The 16,234-nt window shown below is 45.3% G+C and overlaps 2 protein-coding genes across 42 annotated transcripts in view; both read right to left on the bottom strand.

Annotated features, from left to right (window-relative positions):
* Positions 1-704: 704 nt before the first annotated feature.
* On the bottom strand, positions 705-9,545 carry ubp1 (upstream binding protein 1). Of its 7 annotated transcripts, none has more exons than XM_057021457.1 (17): positions 9,354-9,545; positions 8,661-8,867; positions 7,225-7,376; positions 6,977-7,053; positions 6,784-6,889; positions 6,050-6,156; positions 5,801-5,953; positions 5,589-5,699; positions 4,898-5,005; positions 4,603-4,709; positions 4,462-4,516; positions 4,288-4,381; positions 4,122-4,212; positions 3,940-4,046; positions 3,723-3,865; positions 3,358-3,409; positions 705-3,253 (listed from the first exon to the last, which is right to left on the bottom strand). In XM_057021457.1, the coding sequence occupies exons 2-17, from the start codon at positions 8,774-8,776 to the stop codon at positions 3,216-3,218; spliced, it is 1,617 nt and encodes a 538-aa protein (XP_056877437.1). In that variant the 5' UTR covers positions 8,777-8,867; positions 9,354-9,545; the 3' UTR covers positions 705-3,215. The 7 variants fall into 7 exon arrangements, with proteins under 7 accessions (XP_056877437.1, XP_056877436.1, XP_056877435.1 ...); XM_057021456.1 differs by having other exon boundaries at positions 8,661-8,870; XM_057021455.1 differs by having other exon boundaries at positions 9,281-9,545.
* Positions 9,546-10,306: 761 nt separating this feature from the next.
* The window catches only part of clasp2 (cytoplasmic linker associated protein 2), a 34,555-nt gene continuing 28,627 nt past the window's right edge, over positions 10,307-16,234 (bottom strand). For 21 of the 35 annotated variants that reach the window (XM_057021433.1, XM_057021428.1, XM_057021424.1 and 18 more), the window contains 12 exons: positions 16,097-16,175; positions 15,225-15,344; positions 14,630-14,773; positions 14,344-14,487; positions 14,155-14,261; positions 13,559-13,700; positions 12,723-12,918; positions 12,446-12,639; positions 12,237-12,365; positions 11,954-12,160; positions 11,724-11,840; positions 10,307-11,625 (listed from right to left, as the gene is read on the bottom strand). In XM_057021433.1, coding sequence (XP_056877413.1) covers positions 11,548-11,625; positions 11,724-11,840; positions 11,954-12,160; positions 12,237-12,365; positions 12,446-12,639; positions 12,723-12,918; positions 13,559-13,700; positions 14,155-14,261; positions 14,344-14,487; positions 14,630-14,773; positions 15,225-15,344; positions 16,097-16,175 — 1,657 coding nt within the window. In that variant the 3' untranslated portion in view covers positions 10,307-11,547. The remainder of the gene's footprint in view (positions 11,626-11,723; positions 11,841-11,953; positions 12,161-12,236; positions 12,366-12,445; positions 12,640-12,722; positions 12,919-13,558; positions 13,701-14,154; positions 14,262-14,343; positions 14,488-14,629; positions 14,774-15,224; positions 15,345-16,096; positions 16,176-16,234) is intronic. The other 14 variants (XM_057021447.1, XM_057021446.1, XM_057021448.1 and 11 more) reach the window with 1 other exon arrangement.

The raw sequence follows: 16,234 nt of genomic DNA on the forward strand, positions 1-16,234 counted from the left end.
CCTTTTTGTGCAATGCAGTGATGGCTGCACGTGTTTCCTTGCTGGTAACCATGACTAACAGATGAGGAACAAGAGTGTCAAGTCACTCAATCCTGAGAGATTGATCTCCAGCCTTGTCCTCATGAACACCCACATCTGTGTTAATGTGTGTGACACCTGTGTTTCATTGAAATTATGTTCGCTCGTCCTTTTGTGGCAGGGCTGAAATGCAGTGGAAATGTGGTTTTAGTGATAAAGTTCATTTTCAAGGCAAATAGGGACTATGCAAATGATTGCAGTTGAGTGGATCACTCCTCATAACATTCTGGAGTATATACAAATTTCCATTATAAAAATTGAAACTGCAGACTTTGTATAAATTAATAGTTGTGTCATTCTCAAAACTTTTGGCCATGACTGTACACTGTATACAAAATGTGATCAGACATTTCAGTCTTTTTTTTTAAATTTGAAAACTGTAAAGGTAATTTGTGTTACAGACAACTTATTTTAGATAATTACCTTTCCATACTGTACAGAATTCCTCTGGCTCAAATAGCTAATTCAACCTTAATAATCACCACAAGGATACTTCTAAATCTCCTTCGTGAAGAGAAGTTTTGTTGTTGGTCTGATCATCAGACTAAACCACCCAAACCACCTCTTGCACACTAATTTCCGGACCGCACCAGTCATTCTCAAATGGAAAAGCAGAACAGCTGAAGAAAAGTTATGAAATCATTTATTCCCAGCACATGTGGTTGTGTACATCTCCAGCATATGATACTGTGCACATGAGAAGCATCGCCATCGACATTAGGCTGCACAAAAACAGTGGTTACCTCTGCTGCTCACACTCACACACAGATGACAGGCTCAGGCTGTCTTAGTATCCCGACTGCACTGTTAGTACTACATGTTTTAATTCATGTAAACACCACGAGAGCTACAGTCCTGGCTCTGGTGAGACGAAAACACAGTTTTTGTTTTAATGTACTGACTGGGAGGACTGACTGTGGTTGTGGTACTACGAGCTGAGCTCAGGGTTTTTTTTTGTGTTTTTTCTTTTACATTTTTCAGTGCAGACTTGTATTGCTAAAGTCTGGAAAAGGGAGGAATTAAACTCAGCGAAGTGAAATCCTCTTCTCCCTTCTTTCTCCATCTCACACATGCTCTTTACTAAAAAGGAAGCTAAACAGATTCATGTTATCAACAGGAAAACAAACAAGAAATGTTGAAAAAAAAAAAAACCCTGACAACTACTGACTTTTGAGGAAAAGGGAAGCTTGCAAACTGAATGAAACATCTTCAGTGTCCAACAAACTGCAAGGTTGGGCCAGTTAAAGTTCCTAAAAAGTTTTTGAAGACAAATGTGGAGCTGCCATGATGTTGGAGTTGATAGAATAAGACTATTGGAACTATTATCGCAAGTTAAAACAATTCTGCAGGCCAAATCTGGGGCAGGTTGTCACATTCAGGTCATAAAAGCAGAAAGAGCAAAAGAAAATCTGTCTGGATGAGACGATGTGACAGAACCTATTACCTAGCTAACCTAGCATTGGCATTTTGTGCCACATCCATCATCCAGATGATCACAGAATATAAAAGCAAAGACTTAAGGGGCTACTTAAAGACAAGAAATGTCACCACACGGCGGGGCTTCTAAATGCCCCAGGTGTGTCACCAATACGAAATATGCATGGCTATTGAAAAAAATAGCTCAAGGTTAATTTGACACTATGTTGGCTGCAGTAAGAGTTTCCAGCCAGTGAGAGCCAAAGAGTAACCAGTTCTATTAGAGATGTTTAAAAATAGTTAAGACTTGATGTTGGATGAATCGTGTTCATATTTCAGGCTAATAATTGTCGTTCTCCGAGTTGAATTACTCTTATTGAAATCTCAGACCTCAGATGGGGCAACAATTACCAGGCAGCAATGTTAATAGCTGATTTCAATCTGAAACTCCCAACATTACCTCCTCCTGACCTGGTTATGGGTTGCCATGGATATCTGGACTGGCTAAAGAAAGACTTTATGGCCATTCAAAATATGTTTAAACTTAACATCAGGCTTGTCAATAAGTCTTTAGCCTCACTAAACGGAGTGTCCTTCAAATCCTGAAATGGTCTTATTTTGCTCTGTTGCATTTCCTGCAGCACACAAACAAGGTTCAAACTAAACTGCCATCGGATCGGCTCTACAAATGTTGTCTGACTTTTCCTCAAAAGCGCCCAGTAATCTTAAAGCTGCTTGGTCCATATTATGGGATTGAGTGTAGGCATGACCGCACCAGAAACAAACAGTTTGAAAAGGTTTCTACCTCACTTCACCAAACCAGTGTTTCAAAACCAGCGTAAAACACACACGAGCCAAAGATGTGGTGAGAGGCAGTGTCAAAGGAACAGGGTCGACAGCTAATATGGCACCAGAAAACAAACAAACAAAAAAGAATCAGTCCCATTCCAGTGAGGGAAATGGCAGATCCATAAATAAGCAATTAAATAAAATGATAAAAGCACAGGCTGAACAGGCTGTGTTAGCTGAGCTCAGTGGGATGTTGGGTCAGAAGAAAAGTTGGATGTGTGAAATGACCAAAATCAGCTTTTTCAACACCCCCTACGGATAAAAGATGGTGCCAGCATAAAAAAAATAAAAAAAACACCCAAAAAAAAGAAACAATCACCAAATGTAGCCAAGACTTCTTGGCCAACTCAGCTGATCAATGATTTAAGACAAACGTCGAGAATGTTAGATAAGCAGAGTTTCTCCTGAAACAAGTTAGTATGTTGAGACTGCATGCTGTTCTGAAATGCAGGCTATCCAATACTGGCCAAGTACTTGTGCATGTTGAGTAAGGAGGGCAACGAGCAACTGAGAAACTTTCTCCTCCCGTCGACCAACGTGTCGAACCCTCCTCCGCTCTCTGGGAGCCTCCCCATAGAAACGACATAAAAAAGAAACACGTGAAAATCAAAATACATACACTACCAACTCTCCCCTCATCTCCTCTTTGTCCTCCATTAATAGTGTTTTCAATATGAAACAGTTGACACACCCATGTCAGATTCTAACATTTACATGGCTATAGTGCAGTCTGTCTGCTTTCCAATGAGGGAGGGTTTAGAGGGAACAGGAGGGAGGACAAGGAAGGAGTGGAGGCAGGCAGAGACGGACGGAGGGAGTCTTCAGCTCCAAAAGAGAGGGAGGAGAATATGTGATGCCATCTGTCCTTCTCTCTACTTCAGGATTAGATGGAGTCCTTCACCCAGTTCATCTGATGAAGCAAAAACAGCCCATTAATCCTCATCTACCGCATGTTTACCAAGAGATTTTACAGGACAATTATGTTGCAAGACAATACCAGCATTAAGAGCTGACCTTTGACGGTGCTGATCAGGAAACTGCTCTCATCTGGAAAGTTATAAACCATCTGGGGAAAAAAAGTCAGTGGAAATATTCATTTCTCAGTAATAATAGAGCTATCTATTAAAATCTTTTAAATGACTGGTTGAGCAGACTACGTACGCTTCACACTAGTTAAATAACCTAGAGGCTCCAAACAAAATGTGGTCTTGTGAAAATCTACAGTCATTCTACAATCTATAGTCATCTACAGTCGTTGTACATACACGACATCCACCACTAGATGGAGACAATGTGCGAAAAAGGAAGTAAAAACATCTTTTACAATATTTGGACATAAATTTAAATTTCGCCATGTTCAAGTGTTTGTGCACATATACCTGATCACTAAGAAGGATGAGAATGCCCGTAGGACCCTGTCGGTACACCTGGTTGATTGTTCCTAGTGGAAGGCCGCACACACATGCGATCTTGCGGATCAGTTCTGCAGCCGTGGGCTCCTCCAGATACAGCGCGTGATACACTGCAAAGAAATGAAAGGCAGTCGTAAACAGGACACAAGCATAAGCCCAGGGGGTTCGAAAGGGGCATTTTTACCATGTAAACCAGGGGAAATGCTGTTTTCTCCGTTTTCAGTGGAACCCTGTCTCTCATCCGCAGGACTCTCCTGACAGACGTACACTGTCAATCTGGGACGCACCGACCTGCACACACAGATATCAAACATTAAAATGATGTCATCTTGACACAGACACGCAGACACACACCCCCACACCCACCTGGATTTAAGTGCATTGAATAGTCTGATCCCATCAGCTGGCCCACAAATCTGGACCACATCCTCCCGGGTCAACTTCAATAAATCAGAACCTGATAATGAATTTAAGAAGTCAGTGTTGCTCCCAACGGCCCGTTTCCACTCCAGTGCATGATCAACGTGTGTACCTGAGAAATTAGAAAAGAGTCGTGCGTAGGAGTTGAAGCGGTTTTTCAGCAGCCACTTTTGCGTGTCCTGTATGGAGGCGGTGGGGCTCAGTTGCTGCACAATACGACAGAAACAGGCGTCAGAAGACGGCGCGGCTCAAACTGCAGGCTCGTCAACCAAGGCAACAGCCTCACCTCAGAAGCGCCGAGGCTCCCAGGGTCCGCTTGGTGATTGGGTGAGGACGAGTCACTACGAGAGAGGAAAGGATGATGACGGAGAGGTGAGACCGAGCCACCAGCCCAGTGAACAGGCTACACACACCCACGCATTCATACCTGTCTGGTACTGAGGAGGCCGTGTAGGTGGAAAGCGGTGTGGAGGAGAAGGAGGGAGTAGCTGCCTGGTTGGTGCTGACGTAGGCTTTGTCGGGCCACGGGGAGCACTGAGAAGAGATGCAACTGAATAGTAAGAAAATTCTAAGATTAAAACTTAAGCTGACTAATGAACCGGAGCAATAATTGAAAAACAGTTATAAAAAAGGGGACACGCTGAAAGCGCTTGAGCCATGAAAGCGTTCCATTCCCTGCGTTTGGAAGGCAGTCTGTGGATGGTGTGTTGGGAGCTGCTTACACTGCCTCTCTTGGCCAGCGAGTCCCCGCAGTCAGCAGGAAGAGTCCGCTTGCTGGACTTCTTCAGTTCGTGGTCGCCCGCGTCCTCTATGATGGGTTCAAGTCTTGTCTGTGCAGAAAAGATGAGGCGATTCGCAGTCAAGAGAAAGATCGACAGACGTCACGTTGGAAGAGCGCCCATTTCTCTACAGTTTTAGCGCCGTGTTTCACAAATAAGCTTGTTAAGGATTCAGAGGAAAATCTTTCTAAATGTTCTGCCAAGCGCTCTCTCATCTCAAAAGCCGTTCTGAGGAACAGACTGCTGTAAAACCTTTATTAATGGCCTGTGGTCAGTTGCCAAAATGCAGTTTAAAAAGCTCTATTTTGGGGGAAATGGTCAAAGCCAGAAATATAGCTGGGAAAAAATAAAATAAATAAACTGATTGGTATTAGATTCTACACAACTAGAGTGCCAAAACAGATTAAATGAACATTTGGTTTAGGGTGGTGGGGGGGACAAAAACTCCTGTTAGGACTTATGAAAACGACAATGATGATGAAGTGGAAATATCAAGTAAAAATGCCAAAATAATTTTCCCTGTTCTCACTTATGTGTTGAAGTTATATGCCTGAAAAGGAGCCAATTCCACTGGAATTAACCTTGGATTCAAAGAAATGTCACCATTGAGATTTGGATTTCGCCTCACACCGACCTCTGAAAGGATAGTGGTATCGTAGGAAGGCTGGTACTTTTCCTTCTCTTGGGCTGTGCGCTTCTCCATCTTCTCTCGGTCCGTCTTTTGCTTACGATCTGCCCCTTTTGGCTGAACAGGGACGAGGGAGGGGAGTTGTAACCGTCACATTCAGGCTAAGCAAAGGGTGGAAAACACCACCGAGCTCCACTCATGAGGGAATAAGGGTGCACCTTAAAGACTTTGATTTGGCAGGAGGCAGAGTGGAGGTGCTCCGTGTACTCTACAGTGTCTCCCAGGGCGAAGGTGTCAATCTGGATCCTGAAGGGAACGCCCTTCTCTCCACCGTGCTTCCTGGGGGTGAACTCAGTGCTGATGCAGTGCACCTGGAGCAGTTAGGACAGCAGTAAATGATTGTGGAGGCGAGTACTATTGTTTCTGTGTCCTGCAGGAGCGACACAAAGAGAGCTTGTGTGGAATACCTGCACAAAAACAGAAGTTCTTTTCTTCATGTCCCACAGGAACTCCGCTGCGTTGAGCTGGGAGGGATGAGTCTTTGGCTCCACAATGCCCACTGACATGGGGATATCTGTCCCACACACACCCCCCACACGCTCATTACAGTAAAATACGTGCAGGAACATTTCAAACTTGCTTGAATCAGCAGGGTGGGCTATAAATCTGAGGGAAATCCAGCTTGTGTTTTAGTTCTGTTTGCCTTCTAGCAGAGAGGCATTCACGAAGAATGCAGGAGGGACAACTCTAGAGCACGTGTGTGTGTTGCTCTCTGCAGAGAATGTGACTATCAACAGAGCACTGACACCAGAACGAGGAATTATTGTGGCTAGATTATCCATCAAATGCTTCTTCTTTTTAAGGATAAAAACAGACAACCTGCACACCTCAGCACACCAATCTGAACCTTAATCACAGACATTTGACCAAAAAAACCATTTGAAATGCACTAAATCCTTGCATTTTTGTGTATTTCAAATGAGATTTTCTGATGTTTTACTCTCGTAGTCTGCTGCACATTCAGTTAATCAACTAACTGAATTCATTCATGCAAGTGCACTTTTTTTGCAACTGTTAAAAAGATAATTTAATGCCTGACTTGTGAAACACATCTGACTGCCTTGTTTTCATTATTACACTTGTTTTTTCCCCCCACACATAATTAAAGGAATGGGAAGAATCTTGTGCCACGCCCCATTACCGATGTCAAGGAGACGGTCACCAGGACGATTCCACTTCCAGCCCTCCAGCTGCTGGTGCTCTGTATATTGCAGCCTGCGGTCATGGAACACCACCCTGACTGTGCTCTACACAAATAAACACGCGCACAGTTAGCTGTAAAGCGGCTCTGACGTGAAAACAAGGTTTTCTGTCCGCGTGTCCTCAGGTCTGACCTTCACCATCTTGTTGTTGAGCTCTGGTAACTCCCCGGGCTTCCTGTTGTCCAACATTCGCACCTCGTAAGACTGGCCTGAAGGGAAAAGGGGTAAAATGGGGGCGAGGGGGAAGATTCGCAAGATTGAGAGGGACGTGGTCGTCTGAGGCGACAGATACGGAAAGCCAAAAGCTTCAGGTGTGTAATGTTGGGTTTCGATTTAAAAGCACAATCAAATCAATCGTGCGTGCACCCACATCGCCTCACCTTGGTTCAGATATGTGAGCGTCTCGTCATGCAGCTTGACGGCGGGCGATGTGGCAGCGCACAGCACATACTGGAATGGGGGGTTTTTGGTCTCGTGTTCAGGAGGAAGACTGGTTTTCTCCTGCTTAAAGATTGGCAGAGCCAACACGTCGCTGAGAGACCAAAGAGGACAGAAAACAGACAAATCAACACGCAGAAAACACAAGAACCTCTATTTGGAGCAAAGTTTACGCCGGCGTGAGGCAGAAACCCATGAGCTCATTCACAAGGCTCATGTCCTTAAAAACAAACCCATCTTTGAACTTTGCAATAATGTTCTCACCTGCTATTCTTATCAGGGTTGAAGGAGTTATCTACATTTTTAAAGGACCCATATTTGGCTTTTTCAAGACAAGAATGATCACCGAAGACGGTTTATTTTAGAATAAGCGATGGGGACTGTCCTTCAACCAAATGGCTCTCATTAGGTATGCTTGAGAAAAAAAATGAGCTGCAGAATCCAGATATAGCCTGAACAGCTCCAAGTCTTGGCAGACTCAGCAGCCATTGTTGATCTCTCCATCTTCAACTCATCATGATAAACCAGTAAATATGTCTGTCTGTAAAAAAAAAAAAAAAAGATGGAGCTAAAGTGACACGAAAACTTCACAATATTCCAGAAACATCTTCCTCATCGCAGCAGAAGAGATTCATTCGGAGAGTCATTCGCTCCCTCGTTGTCTGACGTGTTTACTCTAACAAGTGAAGACCCAGACAGAACCCACAGATCTCCTGCCCAGCGAGCTACAAGCTTCCTGAAATCCGAGAGGCTGGTTCCAGTAACACATACTGAGACATTCTGTTCCTGCCGGCTGCTGACACCAGCCTTGCCCTGAAAAACTCAGCCCGACCCCAAAGTGAGCAGGTTACCGCTCACGTCACCGACGCCGCTGTTTAATTTGGTCCCTAAAAGCAACTTTCAAGGGATGGTTGCCAAGCTCATAAATGTGGAAGAGTTGTTCACATATACGTCACGTTCAGATAAGTGCAAGCTCCGAGCAGATGGCAGAGGAGGCTGCTGATAAGACACGTGCACGTTCAACAAATACTATCACCTTGCGAGGCTCGGTGCAGAACAACACACATTTATGTAGCACCACCAACCAGTGGTATTGGGGTGAGCTTGAGATTAAACCTTTTTCCATTAATGGAATGAGAAAACACTTTTGATGTTAGACAAAGTTTTTTCCAGTTCAAATGTTGACAAAAAAGGCTGTTTTGCAGACTCCCCTGTTTTTATCTTACTTGCGATACTTCATGTGTGAGAAATGGTTGCAGCCTTTTGCAAAATCAGCAAACAATGCAAAGTCATCTGGCTCGGTACAAAGGGAATAAACACACGGGAAGGATCCCTCCGAGCTACAGCTGATGTGAAGAAGCTGTAGACATCTTCTAACCTCATGCTGTAGGCTCCAGCACCAAGCTCCTGTCCGATACCGGACAGGCTGGCATCGAAGTCGTGCACCAGCCCTGACTCTATGGTGGCATCGTCCATCTTCAGAACCCAAGCCATCGCCCCCAGCTCCTTATCCTCGGCTTCCACTTGGAGGGCCGCCAGTTTGATTCAGGTACGAGGTCGCTTAGCCAGGAAGTGGGCTCTACAGCTTCTGGGTGACACCGTGAGAGTCAAGTTATGCTGTTAGCCTGCTAGCCTCTCCTTGGCAAGCTGGGCAGGCGAATTGGTATCCTTCAGACACTGAATGGTTCGCCACATTTCCACAAGTATGCTTTCCTCAATCACACAGTGAAGTGCTCCACAGTCTGTAGACTGCCTGAAAGTCAGGGAGGGTTATTCCACTCAGCCAGCAAGTCGTGATTGAACATGCGATGTGATTTCCTGCATGTTAGCGTTAGCTAACAATTAGCTAGCTCTACAAATGCCACTTATGTAAGCGTAGATGTACGCAGATGAGCGGTCCGCTATGTCTCCGAGCACGCTGGTCGGAAGGAGCAAGGAAGCTGGTGTTAACGCGCGTAGTTGTGCAAGCTTAAAATATTATTTGGTGCAAGTACGTACGCCGCATCTCACAAAGCGTCCACACAGCTGTTGCCACCTAGCTATCGCGCTAACTAGCATCAACTTGACTTGCTTCGAGTTCTAAGCGATCTCCTCTGGCGTTCCCTCTACCATCCCGACCCGGTCCACCGTTCTCATGGCGGCGGCAGTATCACCGCTGAAGATTCCGGTCCTCGAACCGCGCTCCTTAAACTACCACAGCTCACAGAAATCCGGGCATCAACATGGCTCCCTCAGTATACAGTGGGTCGGTCAGCGAAGCCTGTGGGCTGCCACCGCCAGCCCCAGGAAGGGTACCAGGGCGACGCCTGGCCAATCACAGCTGGCCCTCTGTGGCTCGCGCAGCCACACCAGCCAATCAGAAGCCTCCGGGATTTCGTCATTGTGTCCAACCGACGTTGTCTCAGAAACTATAATAATTGACAAAACAAAATAACCTGGAGAAACGGCGTGCAGATGCGACGAACACGCACGGGAGACACCGTTACGCGGTGAAAGGATGAGGTTTGGGGGAGATTCGTCCCGCGCAGAGCGATGCTGTCGCGTGTGAAGTTTGCAGGACAAGACTGACAGAACATCGTCGCCGACAGCTGCTAAATTAATATAACGTGTCCCAAGTGGAAGGAAGGCCCTCTGAGCGGTAATTTGGGTGTAGTTTACACACGGATGTAGTTTACACACTCTTTGGTTAATGATTATCCAATGGTTGGACCCTCGATGAGGCGCGGGAACAGCGCACATGGATGATTGGTGCTGTCAGACGGAGGTCCGGTTCTTCGTCTGACCTTTTCTTTTTTAACCAAAATGTTTTTTTTTTCTCAATAACCTTTAACTCAAGGCGTTGGTGCAGCACAGAATGTCTACGTGCTATTGTGTTGGGTTTAACTTATTAAAAACAATGATTGACGGCACCAACTCCGGAAAGCCCTGACGCCTTCATCGTTTTTCCCAACTCACATCACATTTGGGATCATTTGAGGAGACCAATGATTTCACTTTTTCTACAGCAAAATTCAGACGCGGTGCTTATTGTGATCTGTACAACTTGGATTTTTATTGTAAGCACAGCTTTGTAAATGCACAGAGGAACACAACGGTGAAAACTAGAATGTCAGAAGAGGGAAAGAAAGACAATGAAGAAAAAAGGATGACAGGTTTTAGAACTGTAAATAATACATTTCTACAAATTTCTCAGTAGAGAAAATGAGAGACTACAGCACGCAACAGAGAGAGAGAGAGAGAGAGAGAGGATTGGTGCAGATGCACCCTGGCAGGGGACTCTCCTAAATGACACCATTACTGGATATACCTTTTTATCTTCATATTTAGATACATATCCACTAAGTGATAATAGCCACTTCGTGCTCACAATTTCTTCCGGAACTGAATGGATCCAAGAGGAGTTTGGAGAAATCGTGCCTTGTGAATTTTTCTGAAAGGTTCCGACGTTCACATAATTTAAAAACTTCAGTCACACTCTCCTGGATGTCACTACAACCCCAATAAAAAGTTACTTTTTTAAAATTTTCTCATGCATAGCCAAGCACAGTGCCTCCTATACTTTGGAATCTGCCTATTTACTGCATTAGGTACTGGCTGGTGTGACCCATGACTTCTGTTAATGCTGACATTGTTGCTCCATCGTACCTCTTAGGCAAATCAGCACCTTTCTGAAAGAGGAAGAGCGAGAGAACTCCAGACCATAAAAACTGCCGCAGTGGAAAATAAAGCCAAAATGACACAAATGGAAATGTACATTCCCGTCTACCTGGCCCCACGTTCTCACTGTAAAGAAAGACACAATGTGGCACCGTTTGTTCTGTCAACCTTTCAAAAATGAAAAACATGCAATTGCATCCTTTCCCCTTGACGTTGGGATATAACTGGAGTGTTATTTAAGGGGTTTTTTTGGAAATAAAAGCTGCAGAGGACGGACTTTGATGCAGTATCTTCATCCTTGAGTGACTAATGAGTGGGTGGAGTATGTAACTGTTCGATTACGTCTGGGTGGAATGGACCATCAGGGGTGATCGGGAGTCCGACAGCTCCCTGATCTTCATGACTGCCATCTTGCAAAGAGACGGGAAAATTTATGAGCGCTGTGTGTACCTTAATGTGTGAGTGCAAGCAGACTGTACGTCTCAATGGAAAGAGTTGGCTCCTGTGAAGGAGTTTGGGATGTGTGGATGCGAGATCAAGGGTGTTTTCTGTGTCTGGCGGGCAGAATTGCAGTTCTGTGGATGTCTGGAGGGAGGGCACCCTTCCTCCTATAGGCCCTCTGATGGGGGCTCGCTGCCGCTGGAGCCAGACTGGGCACGCTTGATGTAGAGATTCAGCAGCTTCAGCTAGAGAAAACCACATAAATAGAGTAGTGGTGGGATTGATGCTTCTGGAAGGTAAATAAAAGCTTAATTAACCGACTGGACTAAATGCTCCGGCTCACCTTGCTGCTTGAGAGCTGGCTGAGGTGCGGTTTGAGATCCTCTCCGATCACCGTGTAAATAGCCACCAAACAGAAGACGCAGGCCTTCCGGACGCTGCTCTCAGAGTTGTCGTAGCCCTGTCAAACCCATAGTTAACACATTAAAACGCCATTGAAACAGATACTTTGACACCCAAAACGACCCTGAACTTTCAAAGCCATGTCAAACATATGACGTCTCCTTGTCTTGCCTGAATGAGTCCTGGCACGATTTCCGGCAGCAGGTTGATCAGGCTGTCACGGGGAACTCTCTCCACCACTTTGGTCTGCATCTTCATGGCGGCTAGATTGATAGGGTAGTCCGCTGACTGGATGATGGGACACAGCACCTTGATACACTGGTCTGGACTGATGGACAACGCCAACATGGCCGCCGTCTCCTCTGCTGCTCGTACCACCTTTGGAAACAGGCATGTTGGGTAATGTCTTGGTATTATAATCAATGGCTTTATGCGTGTGTGAATAGTTGCATACCTCCTTATGGGGGTCTTTATGAGCCTCCAGGGCCTTCATGATGGTGAGCTCTGCGTAGTTCTTGAACCTCCAAGGTTGCTTGTTGAGAATCTCCCTCAGCACCCGCAGGGCCAGTGTTCGAATGACATGCTGGGAGAATTAAAACGGTTCAGGTAAAAAAAAAAAAGGGGCCCGTTTTGGCAGCAATTCCACAGGAAGAGTGCGTTTACCTCTCGGTCGCCCATCGTTTCCAGCAGAAGCAGCAGGATGGTTTTGAAATGTTCGTCCCACACCTGCAGGGTGTTTTCACGGATCAACTTGAGCAGCTCGCACAGAGCCGCCTTCCTCTCCTCGATGCGCTCGTTGTGGTTGGACAGCTCTTTCAGAAGCTCGGCCACCAGCTCCGACTGGTCCAGTCCGCTATCTGTTAAAGTAGACACCGAATCTCAACCACAACTTTATCCAGTTTGATTAAACCAATGTGTTCAGGTTGCTCTATGAGTGTACCGTCGGTGAACTGCTCCGAATCGTCCATGCTGGTGTCTTTGCGGCTGTGTTTAAAGGGAGAGTCTGAGAAATGCTCGCGGGCTCCTCGTGGGCTGGAGGAGAGCAGCGGGGTGTTGAGGAGGGATGTTTTGTTGTCCAGAGCCATGCGGCCTCCATCCATCACGTCTGACCCTCTGCCATCTGTCCCGCTGTCCCCCTGCATAGATGCAATTTCACCGTGTCTCATTATTCCACGCTAATATTAGCACAGCTGTTATGCACACAGGGTAGGTGATGACATACTGCAAACGTAGTAGAGCTCAACAGAAATGTGTCTGCAAATGTCTGCAAATGACGGCAGCTTTAATTATCCAAGTGTTTTTAATCTGAATCATAACTGGGTATTTCAGGTTTTGGTCAAAGCGGGTTTACATCGACGTCTATTTAAAACACTCTTGTGAGGACACAGACAAACGCAGCAGCGTTGTTCATGGACCCCTTCGTGCCACCGTATGAGGTGACGCGACGAGTCAGGTGTACGCTGGCAGGTTGATGACCTGAGGGCCGGTTAGATTTCAAATGCTGTCCAGGAGGAAAATGTCAGGAGGTCACACCTCTGCATTCCGGCACACCCTGTCCCTTAACTGGGGTCTTGGGTTGTCAGTACGACATTTAAACTTCGAATTCTAGCAAGAGACAAGTAGAGGCTGCAGTTCCTTGATCCTTACTCAGACAATGTGGCCAAATACAGAGTCCCTTCACTATTAGTAGCTTCTTTTGAGAAGAACTAACTGAACATTGCTCAAAAATGGGGCGATAAACAAATATATCGAGAGCCTAAATACTATCATACCAACCTCCTCTCCGTCCCGCCTTTGGACCGGTTCATTCATGTCCTCCTGACTACGAAAGCTGAAGTTCTGGATTGCCTCAGTGACGCCTTTGAGTGAGCTGTAGATATCCTCCGAGTTCATGTTCTCTGTGTCGTAGTCAAAAGCACTGTGCACAAATGAAAATGGAAAGGGACGACATTGGTAGATTTAAATATTCCCTTTTGTATACACGGACAGTCAAAATTTGGATGCGCCTACTCATTCGATGTTTGTTCACTAATTTCTACAGTCTAGAAATTTACTGAAGAAATCCCAATTATGAAGCAAGGTATATGGGAATATGCAGCAAACGATAAAAAATATTGAAGAATTTAAAATATAAATCATGGTGTGTTCAAATCTTTGATTGGCAGTGTTGTATTGAAAACTACATGAAATAACAGACATACAGAAGGGGTGCTGCGGTAAAAGAGGTAACGTTCCTTCACATCAACAGCTAAAAAACAAAAGTACCAGTTGATCTTTATTCCATATTAATATAAATGATTGTTCGAGGGCTTTTCCTGTTGAAGGTATTTTGAAGTAGAGGGTAAAGGTCTATTGGTCCAGTTATGTGTTACCTTGGTGATGGGGTGTTCTGGGAGGTATTGGTAGGGGAGGTCACTGGGCTGGACCAGCTGGCTGGTGATCTAGGAGTGTGGCGTGTTAAAGGACTGCCCACGGGTGCCTGTAATCAGAGGGATGGAGTTCAAACTACAGTGTGGCACTCACATGAAATGCATGTTCCTCAGTGTACGAGCATGTGTTACCTGTGCCACGCTGCCGGTGTTCTTTAGGTGATTCTGAAGCAGTTTTGTAGCTCCATCTTGAAAGGTTTTTGGAAGAGCTGCCAACAACATGCTAAACTCAGGCGTGTTGAGCTGAAACAATGAGATGAGCACCGACTGTGCTGCCTGTAAACAGATGAAAAATCCTTCTCTTTATACATCTTTCTACTTTGATGTTGTGCATAGGTGAATAAGAGGGATTTGTTCAACTGCTGGGTGAAAGCTTCGAGGTCTTTCTCAGCCATGTAACGTTAGATTGTGCTGGCACCTTTCTGACATCGGAGCTCTTGGGCTCGGTCGTCCAGGTGATGATGCGTGAAACTGCCAGCCTCGTCTCACTGGAATTCACAAAGTCTGGGGCTTCCATCTGTAATGTCAGTGTTTCGATATACCGAAGAATGGCCACCTTCACCTACAGGTTAGATACAGAAAAACTCGATTAAGATGCTGAAATTTAATTGATTGTATGCACGGTCAATTTTCACCTGGAAAATATATTTGATAATAATTTGAATAACAAAATGGGAAAACAAAAAGAATGCAGACACATTAGAAAGTTATTAAAAGCATTCAAGGAACAAACAGCTGATTGTCAATCCTCTGCAGGTCTGAAAATCAAATGATGAATAAAAGAGAAAAGACCAGAGTGTGATCATGCTTTGTGAAAACAAACCGAAAAAAAAGATAGATAGGACCAAAAAAAGTTCAAACATTCACTGCAGGCTCCTGCCCCCGAATTTTCAGTCCCCTGATGACTTTTCGTCTTCCTTCTTCTCTAGTTGCACCTAACCACCAGATCTTCCTTCAACTTACTAAGCACCATTGTCCGCGCCACAAAATTGCTCCCCCCGGAGCGCACTGACCTGGGAGGACTGGCTCCAGGCTGCGGCCTGCTCGTCTAGAGAGCAGGCACGGCGCCGCGCTCTCGGGGGGAACAATTTAACCCCGGACCCTCCCCTGCCACAACACGAGCTCCGAACAGGCTTCAGAGAGAAAGAGGAGAGGCACCGTGTCATTTTATGGTAAACAGACAGGAAAGGGAGAGGGTCGGGAAGACAAAAGAAAGCGGGGAGGATGCTGAAGCACAACGTAGGGGGGCAATTTATTTATTTCCATTATTCTTGGATGAAATATACATTTTTACTTCGGCTGATGTAATGCCGAGTTAAATCAACATACACCCATCAAAGTACTGTTTCGTGTTTCACCATTGGAGATGCTAAATAATGGAGAGTAATGTTGATTTTTATTAAACAGCCAATGGGCATAAATACTGTATAAATCAACAAACATTTAGATTTAACAGTGGTGCTAAAGACAGTTTCATTCTCAAGGGAAAATAAAAAAGGTGACTTAAATATGTCAACTTGAGAAACATTGAGCAGGTGCAGATGGGAGAACAATGGGAGTGCATGAAAGGACAGATGAGCAGTGAGAGGAGTACATTTTGAAGGAAATAACCAGTGTAGCAGAGCAAGGAAGCAATCTAACCACTATCCAATCACAGCCCAGGATTGATGGGAAATTAGGCGGCGAGTACGTGCAGGCAGGTAGTAGCAGTGACACTGTCCCTGAGCTTCCAGCCTCATGTTGCTTATTCAGATCTACACTCACACACACCCACACACACTGGAGTACACAGACACACCCACTCATAAATAGAACACACACGCACGCGAGCACACACACTCATACATAGAACATGCACACGAATGCGCACACACAAACACTTTACCTTGAGATTTGGTGTCTGGGTCTGGTCTACTGTGAACCTCATAAGAATAGTAAACTGCAGATCATTGGGGAAAGACTCTCTGCAAATGCACAAAAAGAAGACTTTCAGTCCCCACACAAACATGTCAGGAATAAATAT

This window comes from Takifugu flavidus, chromosome 21 (genome assembly GCF_003711565.1).
Source record: "Takifugu flavidus isolate HTHZ2018 chromosome 21, ASM371156v2, whole genome shotgun sequence".
Lineage (NCBI taxonomy): Eukaryota > Metazoa > Chordata > Actinopteri > Tetraodontiformes > Tetraodontidae > Takifugu > Takifugu flavidus.

Excerpts from the sequence above, each read along its gene's own strand:
- ubp1 (XM_057021457.1), bottom strand. The coding sequence starts at position 8,776 with ATGGCTTGGGTTCTGAAGATGGACGATGCCACCATAGAGTCAGGGCTG. Across the intron at positions 5,006-5,588 it reads ATACCACTATCCTTTCAGAG|ACAAGACTTGAACCCATCAT; the intron begins GTCGGTGTGAGG and ends TTTTCTGCACAG. Across the intron at positions 4,382-4,461 it reads GGAGCCTCGGCGCTTCTGAG|CAACTGAGCCCCACCGCCTC; the intron begins GTGAGGCTGTTG and ends CGTATTGTGCAG.